The sequence below is a fragment of the Podarcis cretensis genome (genome assembly GCF_951804945.1).
Source record: "Podarcis cretensis genome assembly, chromosome: Z".
Taxonomy (NCBI): domain Eukaryota; kingdom Metazoa; phylum Chordata; class Lepidosauria; order Squamata; family Lacertidae; genus Podarcis; species Podarcis cretensis.
The window spans coordinates 42863370-42883415 of NC_137184.1; the positions used below are offsets into that span (position 1 = coordinate 42863370).

The 20046-nt window shown below is 41.3% G+C and overlaps 1 protein-coding gene across 7 annotated transcripts in view; it reads right to left on the minus strand.

Moving 5' to 3' along the window:
* The window catches only part of AFF2 (ALF transcription elongation factor 2), a 392417-nt gene that overhangs the window by 81366 nt on the left and 291005 nt on the right, over nucleotides 1-20046 (minus strand). For all 7 annotated transcript variants that reach the window (XM_079962632.1, XM_079962631.1, XM_079962630.1 and 4 more), the window contains one exon: nucleotides 17980-18031. In XM_079962632.1, the coding sequence (XP_079818758.1) occupies nucleotides 17980-18031 (52 nt within the window). The remainder of the gene's footprint in view (nucleotides 1-17979; nucleotides 18032-20046) is intronic.

Sequence of the window (20046 nt, forward strand, 5' to 3'; positions counted from 1 at the left end):
AATCACCCTCTCCAAACAGACACACAGTTTAATAGTCTGAAGTTACATATTACACTGGGCAACAATTTTTTTTACTTTTTGAATGTTGTCTAGATTTCTACAACTGATTTAGGGTATTTTTGCACTGCTGAATCAGGAAATGGCATCCGTTTCTCTCCATCAGGTCATGTTTTCTGTAAACTGAATGGTGGGCATTGATAAAGGTAAGTACACATAAATTGCATGTTGCTTCACCATTTTTCAAACTTCGGGGCTTGAATTTCTGTTTCTTGGAACTCCTGGAATGCTCAGGAGCACGGAGGTCTCTCTTCAGAGTCCAACAGTAGTCAGCCATCATGACTGCGTCCCAGCGACCCTGATACGTGGTCTCTATCTCTTTCATGTACTGATGGAATCTCTCCCCCTGCTCGTCACTCATTGAACCCAGGTTCTCAGGAAACCGGTCCATATGTGAAAATAGGTAGTGCATCTTGACGCTCATGTTGCAGCCCAGGTTTCTGAAAGCAGCATGTTGTTGACAAGTTCTGCGTAGTTTCTGGCCTTATTGTTGCCAAGAAAGTTCTTCACTACCAGAACAAATGCCTTCCACACTTCCAGTTCCACTTCATTCATTGAGTTTCCAAACTCTGGATCTCTGATGAGCTGATGGATCTGAGGACCGTCAAAGATGCCAGCTTTCAACTTCTCCATGGTCAATCCTGGAAAAGTATGGCACAAGTAAATGAAGCAGTCACCATCCTTGTCCAGAGCCTTGGTGAACTGCTTGATTAAGCCGAGCTTGATGTGCAGCGGTGGGAAGCGTATTCTGTCTCTGTCCACCAGAGGGTCATTGATGACGTTCCTTTCTTTGCAAGGCACCAATTCCTCCCGCATAGGCCAGTCCTTCTTCGTGTAATGCTGAGCACGGTTCCTACTATCCCACATGCACAGAAAACATGGGTACTTGGTGAAGCCAGACTATTGTCCCAACAAAAAGTTCACCATCTTCAGGTCAACACAAATAAACCACTTATGCTGATCATAACCAATTTTCTCCAGCACATACTTCACCGCTTCATAGTTCTCCTCCAGTGTACTCGAGTGAGCCAGGGGTATAGAGGCAAACTGGTTGCCATTGTGTAGCAGAACACATTTCAGTGATTGCTTGCTGCTGTCAATGAACAGTCTCCAATCTTTGGGTTCGTACTGTGGCACTCCAAGCTTCAGCAGAAGCTGCGCAATATCTGCACAGTACACCAAGTCCTTCACTTCCAAGAAAAAACGGAAGTACTCTTGATGCCTGTTGCGCAAGAAGCTGATGTGAGTACTGTCAGAGAGGAGGTTTTTTCCCTTCAATCTGGATGCCAACAGTTCAGCAAAGTCCTTTGACAAGCTGAGGTCGCGAACTAGATCATTCAACTCCTTTTGGGAAAATGGATGTGGAGCATCATCTTCAAGAACCACTTCTTCTTCATGTCCTTCAACACTGGAGGCATCTTCATCACTAATGTCAGGAAGTTCTCCGAAGATAGGCACTGGAATTTCATCACAATGAGCTACAGGGTGACGTGCTGATTGAAGATCAGGATACTTCGTGGGGCGGCTGCCCCATTAACTTAGTTTTGATCCCCCAACTTTATGCTTTGTGGGACCAATTTATGGAAGATTTCGAGGTTTTATGACTTCAAACTGATCCCTTTTCGACATAATCACCCAGAACTATCGGACCTGAATACTTCTTGTCATTAAAATAATCATTTTCAATGAAAACAATTATTTGACAAGGCATTTTACCCCCCCCCCCCAACTTCTTCTAAAATGCTCCACACAAGCATACATGTGAACAAAAACGTAAAAAAAGACATGTGGCCATAGCTCAAAAACTTGACCTGATTGAGCAAAACCAATGTGATTTTTGGATTTACCGCATCAGATTCATCCTAAATTAGCTGAAAAAATGCAGACAACAAATTTGTTGTTGACCAGTGTTATTAGCCAACAATACTATATGTGTGTGTGTGGGGGGGGGGGGGGGAAACTAACTGAAAGCCAGTGGGACTCACTTTCAAATAGAAATGCATAGAATTGCACTCTTCAAGTTTTTTATGCTTTTTAAAATTTAGATTTTATGGTCATCACAAATTGGCACAGATCTAACAAACCAGGAAGTAAATTTGTTTAGAATTATTGCAGCAACTGAGAAATTAACTTCCTCTTAGCTACTGTCAGTCTTAAACAATGAGATCAGAAGAATTATATCTATCATGGCAGAATAGATTCTTTCTCCAAAGCTATTTTTTATTAGCCATCAACAGAAAAAGGCAAGATGGGATGACCAAATGTTCAGATCAATTTCCTCCTGTGAAACCTTTAAGAAAACACACTCCAAATCTTCTAAATGAGTAACTATCCAGGCCTCTTGGCCTGCACCGCCTCAGATTCAGAGGCTGGTTCCAGTTTATTGCTGAATCCATTGATCTGTATACAGTCCATTTATCATTCATGAAAAGAGCTGGTGATCTTCACAGTATATTAGAAGAAACAACTCAGATCATCTGTCAACGGCCCTCTTATTTCTGTTTCCCTCTCCGCAGGGATTTCATCTCCATCCATTCTTCTTGAATTAAAATGTTGCTAAGCAACACAGCTGGGGGCAAGGATGGCAGAATGGCTAAAGTCTATCAAGCTGTTTAAGCTGTTGGAGATTTTAGTGGTAATGTCGTTCATATGTGTGTGTGTGAGATATATATATATACATATTTTGATGGCATAATCTGCTGCTTCTGAATTTTCTGCCTATATAATGTGCCATATGTCTGTGGGCTTCTCAATGTCCCTCTTCTCGTCAACTGCTTTCTCAGTGGAGATGGGAAAAAGCTATCAGGAAGTTGACAGTAGTGATGTTTGTGGGGATGTTTAGGGATGCAGGAGAGGATATATTATTTTATTATATCCTTCCTAACTTTCATCAGCAAGTTCTATAACTTAGCAGAGTTGTTAAACAATCCCCCTTTTAAATTACACAGTGGTTTGCTGGCTGCAGGCTCATCTACGCATCACTATTTAGGATTCCTGTTAAGATCCCTTTTTATATCCCTCCTAAAAGAATAGACACAACCATCTGATTAAAGTTAACATAAAACTAGTTTACTTACAACCATCCAGTTCACAATAAGATCCCTGAAGGCAGACTTAATTTACAGAACAACATATAACTATGTGAAGTATCCCATAAGGGAAATAGTCTCAAGTGACTGTGACTCAGCAGTCACTTCTCCTAACTCTTAGGAACACAAAAAGGGAGAACAAGAAGAGCAGAACAGGCCACACCCACGTTAAATCACATGCAAAGGAAGTCTGTCCCAGCTCAGGAGGAACTAGCAAATTTTCTCCTGAGTGATACAAAGCATTCCCCAGCATGTGCATTGTAGGAATGTTGTAAAGTGGTACCTCTGGTTACGTATTTAATTCGTTCTGGAGATCCGTTCTTAACCTGAAACTGTTTTAACCTGAAGCACCACTTTAGCTAATGGGGCCTCCCGCTGCCGCCGCATGATTTCTGTTCTTATCCTGAAGCAAAGTTCTTAACCCGAGGTACTATTTCTGGGTTAGCGGAGTCTGTAACCTGAAGCTTATGTAACCTGAGGTACCACTGTATTTGACTGCAATCCGTTTTTACATCCCACATACCCCTTCTCAGGCAATACAACATTTACAAAAGTAAACAACTTTAATCAACTACCCAGAGTCCCAGCTTAACACTTAGATTCTGGAAACTTTTTCTTGGCAGGGGCTTTGTCAGCAGTCATCTTTTTGGTGTTGCAATAAGAGAGTTCCACAAGTCCACTCTGAATCATTTCGTGAATGTAGTGGTACTTTACGCCAATGTATTTCATTCTTGTGTGGAACTTCTCACTCAGAGATAGCTTCATGCAACTCTGACTGTCCTCTAGCAGCTTAACAGGTACCTTGCTCACCAACCCAAAGTCCTTAATGAGTTGATCCAACCAGGCAACCTCTCTGCATGCTTCTGTAGCTGCAACATACTCTGCTTTTGTGGAAGATAATGCTACACAGTTCTGTTTATAACTACCCCATGCAACAAGTCCATTCCCTACACACCACAACAGAACTCCATAGCTGAGAGAAAGTTTAGATCCATCATGGAGATGGCAAGATGCATGTTAAAGGATGCATCCCTGCCACAGAAGCTGTGGCCAGATTCAGCAAACACAGCAGTGTATCTCCAGAACTAAGGGAGCTAAACGCACACCTTTCAAACTTTGGCATGGGAGAGTTCCCAACCTGTGACACATACGTGTGTTTGGAAGTCTATGTTACTACCACGTCCCCAAAGAACATAGAGACAAGCTTGACTCAAGGGCACAAGCAGGTATCCTTGTGGGGTACACCTCTGGAGGCAAGGGATAAAGAATTTTGGACTTACAAACTGGTAAGACAAGTGTGCACCATGCAGTTTATTTTGATGAACACAGCAAAGCTGACACTAAAAATAGTGTTGTGGACTTTTCTGAGGAGCCGGAAAAGGTTCAAGAATGAGAAAGCAATCATTTGAGTTTGTGGAATCTTGTGGCCTCAAGGTGTGTCCACCAAGGGTAAGCACCTCTGATCCCAATGCCAAAAGCCAGTTGACAAGTCCCTTTCCCTCTGCCAAAATGTCTGCATATAGGGTCGGCCCAAGACATTTTGCAGTCTGAAGTGAAGGACGTTCCCTACCATATGTGAAAAAGTTGGCTGAATCAACATTGGCAAGGGGATCGTATCCTCCGCTGCATATAAAGGCAGGCCAGGTGGCACAGCTCTGTTCTCCAGCAGACTGGTAGCCTTAGGCACATGAAGAGGGGCTACTATGGTTGCTTCCTGCCTGCACAGCATCTACTACCTGAGGTGGCCATCTGTGCCTAATGGTAGGGCTGGCTCTGACATGATTGCTTATCCCAAACATACTTGAACAAAATCCAAAGGGATGATATAAAAGAGGCAGCAGGTGTAGGCAATGTGGCCACAGATAGGCGGAATGAAGGAAGTGAGCACTACCAGAGGGAAGCTAAGACAAGGCTAGTTGGCAAATGGGAGCCATTTTGAGATGGGAAGGGGGGGAAATGTGCTGATGTTTAAGGCCATGCATACACATACACATACACATACACATACACATACACATACACATACACATACACATACACCCCAGTTTGGATTATCACCCAGCCTGATTAAAGTTCTGTGGAACTCAAAAGTGTACCCCATATTTTGTGATAGAAACATAGGAAGTTGCCTCCTACTGAGTCACTGTTAGGGTCCATTTGGCTCATGCTGCCTACACTTACTGGCAGAAACTCTCCAGCATTTCACGTATAACGTATCCTTCCCAGCCCTGAAGATGCTGGGAATTGTGAAAAGCAGATATTTTGCCACTGAGCTACAACTCTGCCCAACTCTGGTTTAATCTATTGGTTAGCTTAATACATATATTGCTTTAATAAGGGTTTTGGAGTTAGGGTCCAAAAGATTTCCCTTTCCCTTTTTCTGTCTATTCTCTTCAGTTTTGCTAAGCAGTTTCTTATTGTTACTAGGATAGATTTCATTATTTCTGCTGCTCCTTTATAGAGTCTGGCGTTTTATGGTTTATTGAAATGCTGATGTCATGTTCATTGATATGAAATGTTACAGGATTGTTTATTAAAACACTGCTATTAAAAATGCAGATATGGATATCACGAAGTGGACTCCAGCACACAAATGCTTATTATACCATAATAGATTTTTAAAGTCTTTAAGGTTGCACAAGACTCTTTGTTGCTGATTTGGGGCTTATTGAAAGCTTTCTGGAAATGCTGATATTACATTTTGGAATAAAGTTGTCACTATTGTTTTGCTGCATTTTTATTTTCTGAGCATTGCAAAGATGCCATTTTGTGTGTGACAAGTTTAAAATAGTAACAGCTAGTGGGAAGTGCCCAGCACTGCCCAGAAATCCAAATAACAAAATAACAACAAGAAAACTTGTTTGGTGATTTTATTTCAAGAGGTGTCTAAATGCATAGAGAAGACATAGACAAGCAATTTCCTAAAATATATAGTAGAGGAGTGTCTGGTGCTGGCCATGCTTTTTTAAAAAAAAAATTAAAGAAACACTCAAATTTTGTGAATTTTAAATGGATAGTGTAATTTGTAAGTTTAGACCCTTCATGCGAAAAACTGGGAGAAGTCATGCCAAAGTAACAGTTTAGTCTACCAGCCTGATTTAAAATGGAGTCCAGCATGAAAACATAAATGTTAACCCTCACCAACACTACGGGAACCCATGTGCCAAGTTTGGTGACAACATATCAAGACGTTGTTAAACCTATTCCAAGCTCCAAAACTACACTGTCCACTTTAAAATTACAATTTTTTTTTTTTGGTTTCTGAAAGTACTTAGGCAGTGCTCGGACTCCCCTCTAATAAAGAAACACATAGAATATCTGGCAACTATGAGGAATACTGAAATCAAAGCACCATTCATTGATGCTTCATTTGAGTACACGTTGCATTTGAATGCAAAAGTACATTGTATGAAAACATGTTGTATGCAGCAGGTTTGTCAATTAGAGATACCGGTAATCATTATTCTCTGATCAGGGGAAAAATGCATTATTTTCTTAATCTCTCTTTTTGTAGCCAACATCTTTTGAAATATGCATCTTTGCTGTAACGTCATTATAAGAAAATACTGTCTCCAAATTAGTCCCTTCTCTCACCCAGTTCTCTTTCTTGGGATAGCTAGCTATTGACACAAATTGTCTGCATTGAGTAGTTCTCTCTGCTTTGATAATTAACTTTTGATCATTACTGACTTTAATGGTTCTAGTCTAATATTGTCATAGTCATCCTCCTCAATTACTTTAGCACTCATCACCTTTAATCTTTGAACAAAATGATCTCACTGAACCTCCATCAGCTTGACTACAGAGTTAATAATTTCTGCTTCTCGTCTTCCTGGCTAAGTTTGATCTGTCTGAGACGTGATGTGAACTTTTGATTATTAATTTAAAGGATTTCAGATGCCTTGCTCGCTCTTTCTCTCAGTTGGGATATTTGTTCAACCTACATAAATGTAGGCTTAACAAGGGTTCCACCCCCCAGGCAATTAATAATTATTTCTGTGCTTCTGTTTTTATTTAAATGAAGCTGGAAGGAGGTTTCTAAACACTCCAAAGTACTCAAAGGCCCAGTTGTCACTGAAGCCATATAGTTCTATCTGGGCAGCACCACCTTAAGAAGCACCTTATATCTATCTACCATTACGAGTCTCTTATGACGCAAGCTGTTTTACTGTACTCTTTTTGGTACCTGCTAAAAACATTTTTGTTTAAGCAAGCCATTCCAGGTATGTACAACGATGACATGCATTCTAATCTATTTTTTTTAACTTATTGAAGATTTATTTATTTTTAAATGTTTTAAATAGCTGTTTTGAACTGTTTTACTGGTAATTTTATTATTTCATTCTTTTTGTAATCCCTTTGAAGTTTCATTACAATCCAGGGGTAAATTTCTCTCTCCCTCTCTAGCATCTGGTGAGTTTGGGCAGTGCCATGCCATTGTCCTTCCAACAGTAGAGTTACTGCTATTTACTATGATGGTACCAAGATGGTGGAAAGCAGGAATAGGCAGTGGTGCACCAGCAATGAGTGAACCAGCAGAACCAGCATGAAGCCAGCCCCAAGTTTGTTACCACCCTATCCTGCCCCCGTGCCATCATGGTACCAACCCAGTAACTGGAATTCAGTTCCGGCACCTCTCTGGTGGGCACCATTGCCATTATAAGCAAACAAGGGAGGCGTTCATGGCAAGTTCCAACACCTCTTTTTCCTAGAAAAATAGCACTGCCCATTCCTGCTGATTCCTTGCTTCCTTCATGTCTGCCTGCCTCCCAGTTTGATACTGGGCCACATTCAAGGTTCTTGTGTTAATGCACAAAGCCTTAAACATCTAGGGAGCACTAAACAACTGATTCCTAATGCTTTACTTTGATCATTGAGATCTCCTCTGATGGGGCAATTCTGGTGTTTCCCCACATCTCTGAGTTTTGGATGGCCTTTGCTGGGGACTAAGCCCTGCCTCTGTGGTGGGCCCTGCCCTGAGGAACTCCTTGCCAGTACAGCTGGGAAGAAATCAGACAGAATCCTGAAAACGGTGTTATTCAGACAGGCTTTTGAAGCACAATTTCCTTTTTCCTGACCAGTATTTATTGATGTTCTTATTGATCTTACTGCAATTTTGAATGTTATACACGGCCTTGCTGTAATATTATGAAAACACAGCCTTTAAATATCTAAATAAATATCTGCAGCCCTGGCATGACAGGGAGAAGACTTAAGCCAAATCCCATCTCCATGGGGCATCTAATTTCCCATGTGCTGTTAATTGTTTTGGAACAGAGGCCTGTTCCGTGATGGCAGAGACTTCCTGTAGCCTGAAGTGGCACAGCTCAGTCATGGTTTCACAGCCTCAGGAAGAACAAGGTCTGAGAGGGGAGATCATACTGTGAAGGACAGAAATGGAATTGAAAGAGCCTAAAGTGGACCCTTAGGACATTAAGAGGGTTACATCATGTGGCTGCCGCTAATTTTGAGTCTGAAAATGTACATTAAGATAATTAAAGGTAATTGGAAAATGGAGAGCAGATTGAGGCGGACAATTTCACCACTTCACTTTGTAATTTCCTTATGATTTTTATACTCATGGCTATATCCCCTAGAATGTGCCATGTGATTGAAATGTCACATGTATCATCAGTATGTCAGGGTAGGATTTGCTGCGATGCTGCAGTCATTTTGTAACATAGCATGTGCTTCCTGGAAATATATATATATATATATATATATATATATATATGTATGTAACTATAATTTTGTCCAGTTTGTCAGCAAGGAATTCAAAGCAACATATGCAGTTCTTCTGCTCCCCTGTTATCCTCCCCTGTTATCCTATGAGGTAGCTTAGGCTGAGAGACTATGACAAGTGCTGGAAATATGATAATCTCTCTCCATTTTTGATCCTGTCTTTACGGAGATCTGTGAAATTACTGGCCAACACCTACAAAAGACAAGTGAGCTAGCCAGGTTGAATTTACTTCATCGTGAAAACTTGAATGTTCTCTTTAAATCATTAATTGAATATTTACAGGTGGTGGCCAAGGTTGGTGACTGCCACATTCTGGAAGGGATTGGAAGGGGGCAACTCTTATGACATAGTGTCAAATGGTGTGGCAGATTGCTTTAAATGTAAAGCTTACAAACAGCAGAATGACACTGTTTTGTTATGAATATGAACAACATGGATAATTGACACTATCCTACAGCATATTAAATCTTTTGACTGGTTTGATTTCTGACACTGTTCTGTTTTTCTTTTATTGTATTGGATTCTTCCTTTTCTTTGATTGGTTATATAATATGGCTATATTCTGTGCAGCATCATAGTTATTAAAGCAGTAGGAGTTTTTGTTGTTGCGTATGTGTTGTTGTTTAAACATTAAGAAGAAAAGCTTTCTGTATCTATATAAAATGCTAGTATTTGTGCCCCAGTTTCTAGCATTCTTCTTACACTGCAATACTTCCTGCATTATGGAACTCTTTAAAAAACAAACAAACCATGTCATACTAAATTACATTCAAACTAGTGGGCATGGGGTGGCAACTGCATCCTTCTGTTCCCACATGATTTACCCATGAAAATGGCGGGAGAGAACTGTACACCACAATGCAGCCCTAAATTTCATCCCATGATTTTTGAGTCTAACCAGGTTGATTTCCCCCCTGCCCCCGAAAGCAATTCACACAGAAATGAGTACTAAATTTCCACTAGGTTTTCCTAGGATTCCAGAAATGGTTTTATTCTGAGTGAGAGATATCATTAAATGCAAATAAATAACAGGCAAGGGAAGATCTGGAAAATGGAAGAATGTGCTGCCCGAATGCAGTCTAAGTGTCCTAGCTTACCATTCCAACCAACCAATCATTCTTTCCCATAAAACTATATTTGTAAAGGGCAGTTCAAGACTGATGATTGCCATCACGATTGTATCCTGCCCTTCCACAATGAAGGTCAAGGTGGCATATACAGGGGCATTATTTCACTTGATCCTCACAATAAATCTTGTGATCTATGTTAGGCCAACAGATGGATGAACAGAATCACAGATGAGTAGAATCTGAACCCAGGTCTCTGTGTGCCAAGTCCCAACAGCTTTTCCACTGTTACATTGGTTCTTGAGTCAGGTAGGTAGCCGTGTTGGTCTGACACAGTAACTGAAGAAGTGTGCATGCACACAAAAGCTTATTCCCAGAACAAACATAGTTGGTCTCAAAGGTGCTACTGGACAATGTTTGTTTTTTGTGTGTTTTTTTTAAAAAAATGGATCTTGATGATGGTTTCAGTGACCCAGCTGAGCTGACTTTATGGGAATTCTGGAATACACTTATATATGTATATATAAGTATATATATGAGAGCCAGTGTGGTATAGTGGTTAAGAGCGGTAGTCTCGTAATCTGGGGAACCGGGTTCGCGTCTCCGCTCCTCCACATGCAGCTGCTGGGTGACCTTGGGCTAGTCACACTTCTTTGAAGTCTCTCAGCCCCACTCACCTCACAGAGTGTTTGTTGTGGGGAAGGAAGGGAAAGGAGAATGTTAGCCGCTTTGAGACTCCTTAAAGAGAGTGAAAGGTGGGATATCAAATCCAAACTCTTCTTCTTCTATATATTGCAAATTGCTGCAAAATGTGGATAACTCAATTTAAGATTGGAAAAATGAACGAGAGAACCAAAATTGACACATCCTTCTATTCTTTGTGGTAGGTGGGGTCAGAAGTAGAGGTGGGTGTAGCAACAAATGTGAATTTTACCTTGTCCAATAGGCTAAACAGGGAGTGTGGCTGGGAAGTCTTAGCTTCAGATGTAGAGCTCTGGCACCCTGGACTTTTTAGCTATATGCTAACTGGAAACTCATTCTCCAAGAGGGGTTCCTTAAGTAGCCAAAATGAAAACATCTACATGCAAGTGGGAAGTATCAGCTGACTTGAGGGAACCTTAAGGCAGCTGGAAGTACAAAAATACTTTTGAGAAAAGAACTAAAAGAGAAGGCACCGTAACAACCAAATGAAGATGGAATATGCTTAGTGGCTGCAGGATCCCGACTGACTGTGGAATGGGCAGGAATGGAGAACAGTGATGGAGAGGAATGGAATGGAAAGGGCATGGCTGGCTGGAACCAAGGCTGGGCAAAGGTTTGCCTCCATCTCCCTCAGTCCCTTCTTCTGAATGCAAGTGTGTATGGGGGAACTGGGTGTCATTTAGTGCTGGTGACAGAGAAAGTCATTTGACTTTCAGGAGTGGCATGTGTGTAAATAGCATTTACTGCTGTTTGTTAGGTGGCCCATGTCATTTTCTTTTTTAAGTCTAGAAATCCAAGCTGCTCATCCAGCCAGCTAATGCATACTTTGAAGTAGCCATGGATGCTATAGGATGAATGACATAGCCAGGGACATTATATGAAAATACAAGACAGGGCCACTCCAAAACCACCAATATTCAGCTGGGCTAAACATTTAACCCAGCTCCCCCACTGGAAATCTTATGGGATTTGGAGTCCAGCATCATCTGGAGGGTGCCACATAGCCTGTCCTAATAATACATGAATCTAGATTCCCAGAATATGGATTGTTGGTCCATTTAGTCCAGGACTGTTAGCCCAGAATACATAGTTAAGGTCTAAGTAGACTAGTCCTGGGCTTGGTGGGCCAATAGTGAGCTGTCCAGCCCAAGACTTGTCTACCTTGGGCTGTCAGCTATACCCTGCGGCCTCAAGCAAATGTCTTTCTCACTTCTACTACATGAGATCCACTAACAAGATACTGACCCTGGGAATTTCTGCATGCAGTGGAGCACACATGCCCCTTAACTATTGCATCTCTCATCTGCCCACAATATTGCTCCTCTGAGAAAATATGTTGGTGTCTAGTTTAAGAAGTTAAGGCAATGCCGCCTGAAGATTAATTGGGATGTTTTGCCTTTGCACATGCTGTTTCATTTCCAGGTAAGGTTCCCAAGGCGTGTGTGGTAATTAGCAGCACCGCTTTAAGCTGTCCCAAGTCCCCATTTGTATCTCTGGTTCAGCTTTCAAAGATTGACATTTAGAGATCTTTTCTTTGCAACGACTCCCCCCTCTTCCCTTTCAGAATCCCAATGTGAGGGTGGCGTCCATGTTGGAAATTGTCTGTCGGCTTAACGCCAAACCCTTCCAGATAAGTAGCAGATAAGCTGCACAGGCTTCAACAAGTCTCTACAAATACAAGGGTGACATCCCAGGGGGAGAATCTCTATCTCTTGCTTGCTCTAACTAGGTCTGGTTTGTGTTCCCATTTTTATTGTGTTGAAGAGAGCCCCCCTATGGGTTAAAATTCCTTTTGCCATGCTGAAAGACGTTTCAGCAAAGGCTGTTCCTGGCTTCCCTTTCCTTGCAGCTGTTGCCCTTAGATTCTCCTTTATGATGAAGGTCTTTTTTATTGTGGTCCTTGGGGAATCTGCAGCAGACCCTAATCTCTATCCCTCTCTCAATCAATGAATAACTCTCCAGTGAGGAAAGGGCAAAAGCAAAGGATAACAGCAGCGACATCGTGGAGAAAGAAAGAGAAAGAGGAGGGGTGGAGTGGAGACGTGAGGCCTTGCTGCTGCCATTGTCAATGCAATGCTCAATTGCAGAGTTCATCTGCTGGGTTGTGGGAGTGTAAAAACCAATTACATGTTTACGAGCCATTATAAGGAATCACTAGGAGACGAAATGTAGATATGCTGAAGGTCTATGTTTCTTTCTGACCTGCTAAACTTCAGGTTTCTTGGCTGGTTTCCAGGTGGCTTGTCTATTGAGCATTCATCCTGCTTTGTTGGTGGGGAGGTGAGATGACATTGCATCAAGCACATGCCATCCTGCTCTTTCCAGCATATTTCCCTGTTACTTTCCTTATTGGGGAGGGGGAAAGTCCAGTATTGGGGAGTGGGGGTGGAGTCGATTTGTTGTGCACAGCTCCAAAGCAACTTTAAGAACTGAACAACCTGAATTTGCTGGTATGTGATAAATTCCCATCAAAAAACAGAGACAGTTTGGAAATGCCTCTTGCCTCTGTCACCTCAGTATAAAATGATAAGAAACTCCCCCCCCCCCACATACACACTCAGTTGAGAATACGGTCCTAAGTACACTTGCTTATGAGTAAGCCCTGTTGGTTTCAGTGGGTCTTTCCTCCAAGTAACACACCCTTATTAAAGAGGTGGTGAAAACCATCCATATTGGCCTTTTAATACACTGTAAAAATCAGTTCTTAATTGCTTCTGGAAACATTGTGCTGCCTAAGATGTCAGTGAAACTCAAAGGAAGGCAAACTGTTTACATTAAAATACTCCATCAAAGTTATTTGTAGCTGGTTTCATCCTAATCCTTCTGATTCCCCTAGCCCATGCCTTTGACAGGATGACCTTGCCCCTGGTACGTGTGTTCAGTATTGATGCCATTACTGAAGAATGATTCCTCAGCTTTTCTGCTGATAACTAAATAGAAACGTGGGGAGGAGATATTGTAGGAGGTAAGCAAACTTTTCAGGATCTGGGTAATAATGGGTGCAGGGAGGTGGAGGTCGCTGGAAAAAAAACAACGGATCCTGCTATTAAGATTCAGATGCTATATCTCTTTAAAACAGCACAACTATATCTTCCAAATTAGCCAGTTTTTAATCAGGGTTTTAAAACAACACCAGCGAGACAGACAGTTGGAAAGAAATGTTCCATGCTTCCATTATCTATTGAAGGAAGGGGAGGCTCAATCTAAGGCCTGACAAGCGTCGGAGTGATCAAGTAATTCATTTTGCATGCATTTATCTAATACAAACACAGCCAAGAGAGAAACAATAACTGAAATATGACAGCCAAATCAGGAACAAGGATTAAGTAGGAGGTGGCAATGGAGTGTAGGGTTATCTGAGATCCACATGTGTAAAATTTAATTGTTTAAGGGAGAAGGGAGGGGGGAGTGTGAGGCTGAAAAGATAAAAATCCACTCCAGCAATTTGTTTTGCCAAGAAAATACTTAAATGCAGAAAATGTTGTTGTTGTTTTTTAAGTGAATGGTATCAAAGTTACTTGGGTCCAAAACACACAACACTCTGGCAATGTGTTTTAGATTAAGGACACATGTTTTAAAGGTTAAGAGGACTATTTCTTGGGCAGAATGCAGAACAAAGAATGGGCTGGAGAAGATTAGTAAACTGCAGCTCTTTAAAATACTAGTTTCTGCTGCAATTCACTTGGATAACTTGGAGCTCAAAGCTAATTGGGACTAGACAAGACTGCTTCAAAGAATCTAGACACTGAGCTGCTCTTATTTATTGTGACTTTGGAACAGGTTTAAATTGTTTTTCTTTTCTTTCTTTTTTAAATTTGTACAGAGAAGTCAACAAGAGCTGATCCTGCTAAACACACATTGCCTGATCAAGGATCAGATCCTTGCATGCACAATTGCATGCTCCTCGGGGTTCAGTGAACCATCTGGGTGGAGATGGCAATACACATATCCATGCAAAGCAATTAGTTGCTGCCTGAAAGTGGTTGCACATGGCAAGAATTAGGTTGTGGCAAAGGATGTCGGGAAATTCCATCAAAGTGGGAAATAGTACAAGGAATTGTGTCTGTTTAGGAATGGAAGCCAGGCAGGCAACTATGACCAGTCACTCCCAGTCTGCAGTCACTGTTCTTATTGATGATGTCCCCCACCCCTGAAATGGTGTGGAATCATGTAACACACCATGTGACAATCATGCAACAATCACATAATTAATTAAGTTATTAGATTTTACCACAGTAAACAGCGAGCTGAATAATGTGGTTTTCTGCAGAAGGTGAACTGCAGCGGAACAGAAATGGTGCAGCATATGATGGCCACGGGGTGGAAAAGAAAATCAATGCTTTTTAACATCCCTAGTTGTGTCCAGTGTTATCAGTACAAAAATCCTAATGCTTATCTTGAAGGGAGATGGGTTGCTGCCAGAGGGTCTTTTCTGTGGTGGGCGCCTTCGTTGTGGAACACTCTTTCCAGAGTGGTTTGCCCACTCCTTCCTGTACTGTTCTTTTGGCACCAGCCAATTTTTTATTTTCCTGGGCGTTAAAGATGCAGCTTTAATCCTGCTGATTCTCCCCCCTCCCACCCCACCCCGGGTGGTTTCTAAAATTTACTTTCATTAAAGCCACATAATAAGAGAAACAATTATTGCAGAAGTTATTTGATTGTGCAAAATATAGAGCTAATGACTAACAACCTGACATTTATCCCATATATTCATACTTTTCTGCTTAGTACATATAATATACTGTATGTGTGTGTGTATATATATATATAAAATAATTTGCTATGTTGCATCCAACACTGCCATTCTGCTCATGCAGCAGACCTGCTTGTGCAACAGAACTTCCCCCTCCTCTCCTCTTTCCTGCATCCCCCTTGCGCACCTACCAAGTCTGCACCAGAAAGTTGACAGATCCTCTGGAGCAGATCTGGGGGGCATGTGAAGAAAGGAGAGGAAGGGAAAGTCATGCAGGGCATTGGATGGAGCTTTGTGACTTTTTGTATTTACATTTTAATTTCAGATACAAAAAAATTAAACATGCCATTTTAATTGTCTTCTCTGCAGTATCCCTCATACAGAACGTTCACCCCAAGGAGGTTTGCTTGGCATCTACCTTATCATTGCTTCAGAACCAGGACCAGGCAAAGGCAGCTTTGTTTTACCAGGTATTTGGGAGCACCAATGGTATAATATTGTTCTGTTACATTTGTTTTTAATACATTTATGTGATTTAATTATCATATTTTTTACTTAGCTGGAAATCACTTTGGGACTTTTTCTTTTAGAATAATAATAATAATAATTTATTTATACCCCGCTCATCTGGCTGGGTTTCCCCAGCCACTCTGGGTGGCTTCCAACAAAGATTAAAAATACATTAAAATGTCACACATTAAAAACTTCCCTGAACAGGGCTGCCTTCAAATGTCTTCTAAATGTGGTGTGAGGCCATTCCACAAGGTGGGCGCCACTACCAAGAAGGCCCTCTGTCTGGTTCCCTGTAACTTGGCTTCTTGCAGCGAGGGAACCGCCAGAAGGCCCTCGGCACTGGACCTCAGTGTCTGGGTAGAATGATGGGGGTGGAGACGCTCCTTCAGGTATTCAGGACCGAGGCTGTTTAGGGCTTTAAAGGTCAGCACCAACACTTTGAATTGTGCTCGGAAATGTACTGGGAGCTATGCACAAATTCACATATGAAACTGCTTGATACTGACTCCAACCAGCTCCGTATTGCATACACTGGCAGTGGCTCTCCCAGTCCTTCCTGGAGATGACATGGGGGACTGAACGAGGGAGCGTCTGCCTGCAAAGCAGTTTCTCTGCCACCGAGCCACAACTATTTAATTCTTTTTGTAAGCTGCATGGGAATATGGTTGAAGGGTGGTGTAGAAATATTTATAACAAATAAAAGTTTGGGTAGATGAAGCATGGTGCAGAGCTACAGTTTCCCAGTACACAGGAAATTCAACTTTGCATCTGTGATTTGGCCATGGGAATGCTGATGGCTCTTGCATTACTTTTCACTCAGTTGGGGGAACTCTAATATTTTAAAATGCAGAAAACGCTTAAGTTCAGTTTAATGATACTGCTTAATAAAACATTAAGCAGATGTTTACCTGCTGTTAAGAATTTGTGCCTTGTAGCCTGGCCAGCATGCATATTTAAGGGGGAGGGGGATCATAGGAATGAGACCATATTGGTGGATAACTTCAAACAATTTGACAATACTTTTATAAAGCCATCAATAGAATTTTCTTTACTTTTTTTTTTTTAAAAAAAGCATTTGATACTGATTATGCAGCCCATTCTGAAAGAGAAACACAAAGGCTTGCATCTTTAGATCTTTCGGTGAACTGAGAGCACACAGCATTAATAGCTGCTGCACAGCTGTAAATGAAAATTGACTCCAGATCTAACCCCTTATTTTCTGCCTCCCTTGGCACCCCAAAGAAACTCAAAATACTCACAGAGAATAAAAGGGGGACAAACTGGGCATTTGATATATGTGAAGGTGTCTCTGTGTGACTTCTACACCTTTGCCAAAGTATTCTGAAAACAATCAGCTTTGCAGAATGTGGATAAGCTTCTGAATGGAAGCTTTAATGCTGGGATGGGTAACCTCAGGCCACAGGGGCTGAATGAGATGCCCCAGGCCTTTCCAGCTGCCCTTGAGCCTCTCTCCAGGCCACACTTCTTTGCCACATGACCCTTACTGGTCATGCTTTGGCCCTCCTTCAGTATTTTTGCCTGACTATAATGCACCTTGACCTCTTGCTTGCCTAGATAGAGGACTGAGAGGGATGTGTGAATGTGCATAGAAAAAATGCCTCCTTTGCAAAGGTCACGTTAACATCCATTACTCCACACAATTTTTTCTTCTGATCTGCCTACTGTGGAATGTGGCCTGAAGGGAAAGAGGCGCTTAGGCTGGAAACGGGTTTGAGCCCTGTTGTAATGGGTCTCCTTTCATGGAAGTCACAATGAGAATGGTGTCCACAGTGGCAACCAACCTTGATACCTTTGGTAAGATAGACTGAAGGAAGATCATACCTGAATGGAGATGTGTTTGATTAAGAAACTGCAAGAAGTAAAAAGCTACTCTCTTGAGTACTTTCATCAGGATAAAATAAATGCTGGTGTATCTGGAATGAAGGACAACTGACAAGCAATTGCAAAGTCTTTTGAGGTGCTACTCATTAGCTACCTAAATGGAAATGACATTTAGGTTCTGGGCAGGCAGGGATAAAGTGTTGCAAATATCATAAAAATTCATGCAGCTACATTAGGCATTTGAGAAAGCAGACTGGATGTCAAAAATGTTACCTGCTCATTATCGTCTTCATCACTGCTGAGTTTCAGATCATCTTCAAGCATTCTTTCAGGAGGGGAAAAAAGAGAAAGAAAGAAAAAAATGCAAGGTTATTTAAAATGAACAATGTTTGAGCCTCTCTTGAAAATAACTAAGCAATCTATGTGCTAAAAACCAAAGCACAGCTAGATTAGAGCTACTAAAATAATAAATCTGTGGAGCACATTCTACACGAATCTATTTATAGTATTCCATGCTATACCCATTGCATTTGTCTGTTGTTTTGGAGGGATAACCTTTGGAGGTCCTTACTCTGTATGTCCAAGTTAAATGCATAAGATTAAAAACAGTAAGTAGTTAGCAATCTTATGCAGGAGCTCAGTCTATGCAATGATAGATTTTGAAACAGCTGTCACATCAGAGACCAAGCTTTCTTGCCACTTGAACACAGGTTCTGATCACATGATAACAACATCTTAAACCACCACTAGATTAGTTAATTCAGGGTAATGATCTGGCTCAATGACATTTGAGGGAGTTCCCTCTCCCATGTGAACCTGCTAAGACATTCAGGTTTTCCTTAAAGACCCTGTTCCAAGTGTCCTGGCTGTTAGAAGGACAGGGTCTTCTCAGTGGTGGAACCAAAATTTTGAAACATCCTCCCTAGGGCTGTACATGCACACCAAAATAGTGCAGTTCTGGAGATTGTTTGAGCCCCTGTGTTTTTGACTACATTTTCAACTTAATGGGTTGGATTGCCAATCTGCCTGAAGGACCCTGTGTGAGAGGCAGGGAAAGAAATCTCTTAGGAGAGAAGCTGGGAGAAGAGAGGGATGCTCCCAGGTTCAAGGGCACACCCTTTTGTGAACAGAAGAAAAGTTAAGATTTATCTGTGAGAGAGGATTCTGTACTTATTTATCTCTTCTATCTTTTCTCTGTTCTTTTATCCTTTTTCTTTTTATTATTTTTGTGTCATTACTTTGTATTTTATTGTAATGTGAAAACTGTTAATAAAACTTTATCATGAAAATGTTGCCGATCTGCTAATCTTTGAATTTTTTTCCGCTGGTTTTAAATAATACAGCCAGTAACCTTGTTGATTGCTGCATCAAAATGTGCTACATATTTTCATATTAATTTTATTTTAAATGAAAGTAACATCACTAACAGGGACGCGGGTGGCGCTGTGGTCTAAACCACAGAGCCTGGGGCTTGCCGATCAGAAGGTTGGAGGTTTGAATCCCCACGACGGGGTGAGCTCCCGTTGCTCGGTCCCTGCTCCTGCCCACCTAGCAGTTCGAAAGCACGTCAAAGTGCAAGTAGATAAATAGGCACCACTCTGGTGGGAAGGTATATGGCATTTCCATGTGCTGCTCTGGTTCACCAGAAGCGGCTTAGTCATGCTGGCCACATGACCCGGAAACAGTACGCCGGCTGCCTCAGCCAATAAAGCGAGATGAACACCGCAACCCCAGAGTCGTCCATAACTGGACTTAATGGTCAGGGATCCCTTTACCTTTACCTAACTTCACTAACAACAGAGGGAATTTATTTTCGCTTTACATTAAAACTGTAAAATAGTTTGTTCTCTTTTATGCTCTGTGAAAATACATTTCTATTCTTTATTTCAAGAAATGTTCGTTAACGTAACAATCACACAGAACAATGCAAAGCATTCCACAGGGATATTTACATTTAGTAAGTAACTCAATAAACAAAACTGGACAAAAAAGATGCTGATGACAAAAATGTTAGATGTGCAGCAAAGAATTAAGCACAGAAGCACCACTTTTTGATGTGCTGCTTATAAAAGGGTTAATAAAAGGCTGTGAAGATCAAAACATACTTTTAACATATAGCAATCCATGACTGCCATTTTCAATGTCAACAAAGAATTCTGTGGCATTATCTCTCTTGGGCTACAGCCTACTATTTCTTTTCCATAAAGCAACCTGGAAGGTGGCTGCAAATATTTGAGGGTACAATTGAGCAAAATGGTCTGATAGCCACATAATAGGCAATTGCTTTCTGTTTTGAGAGAACCATTAAAGTTCAATTCAAGAAAAAATGCTACCATATTT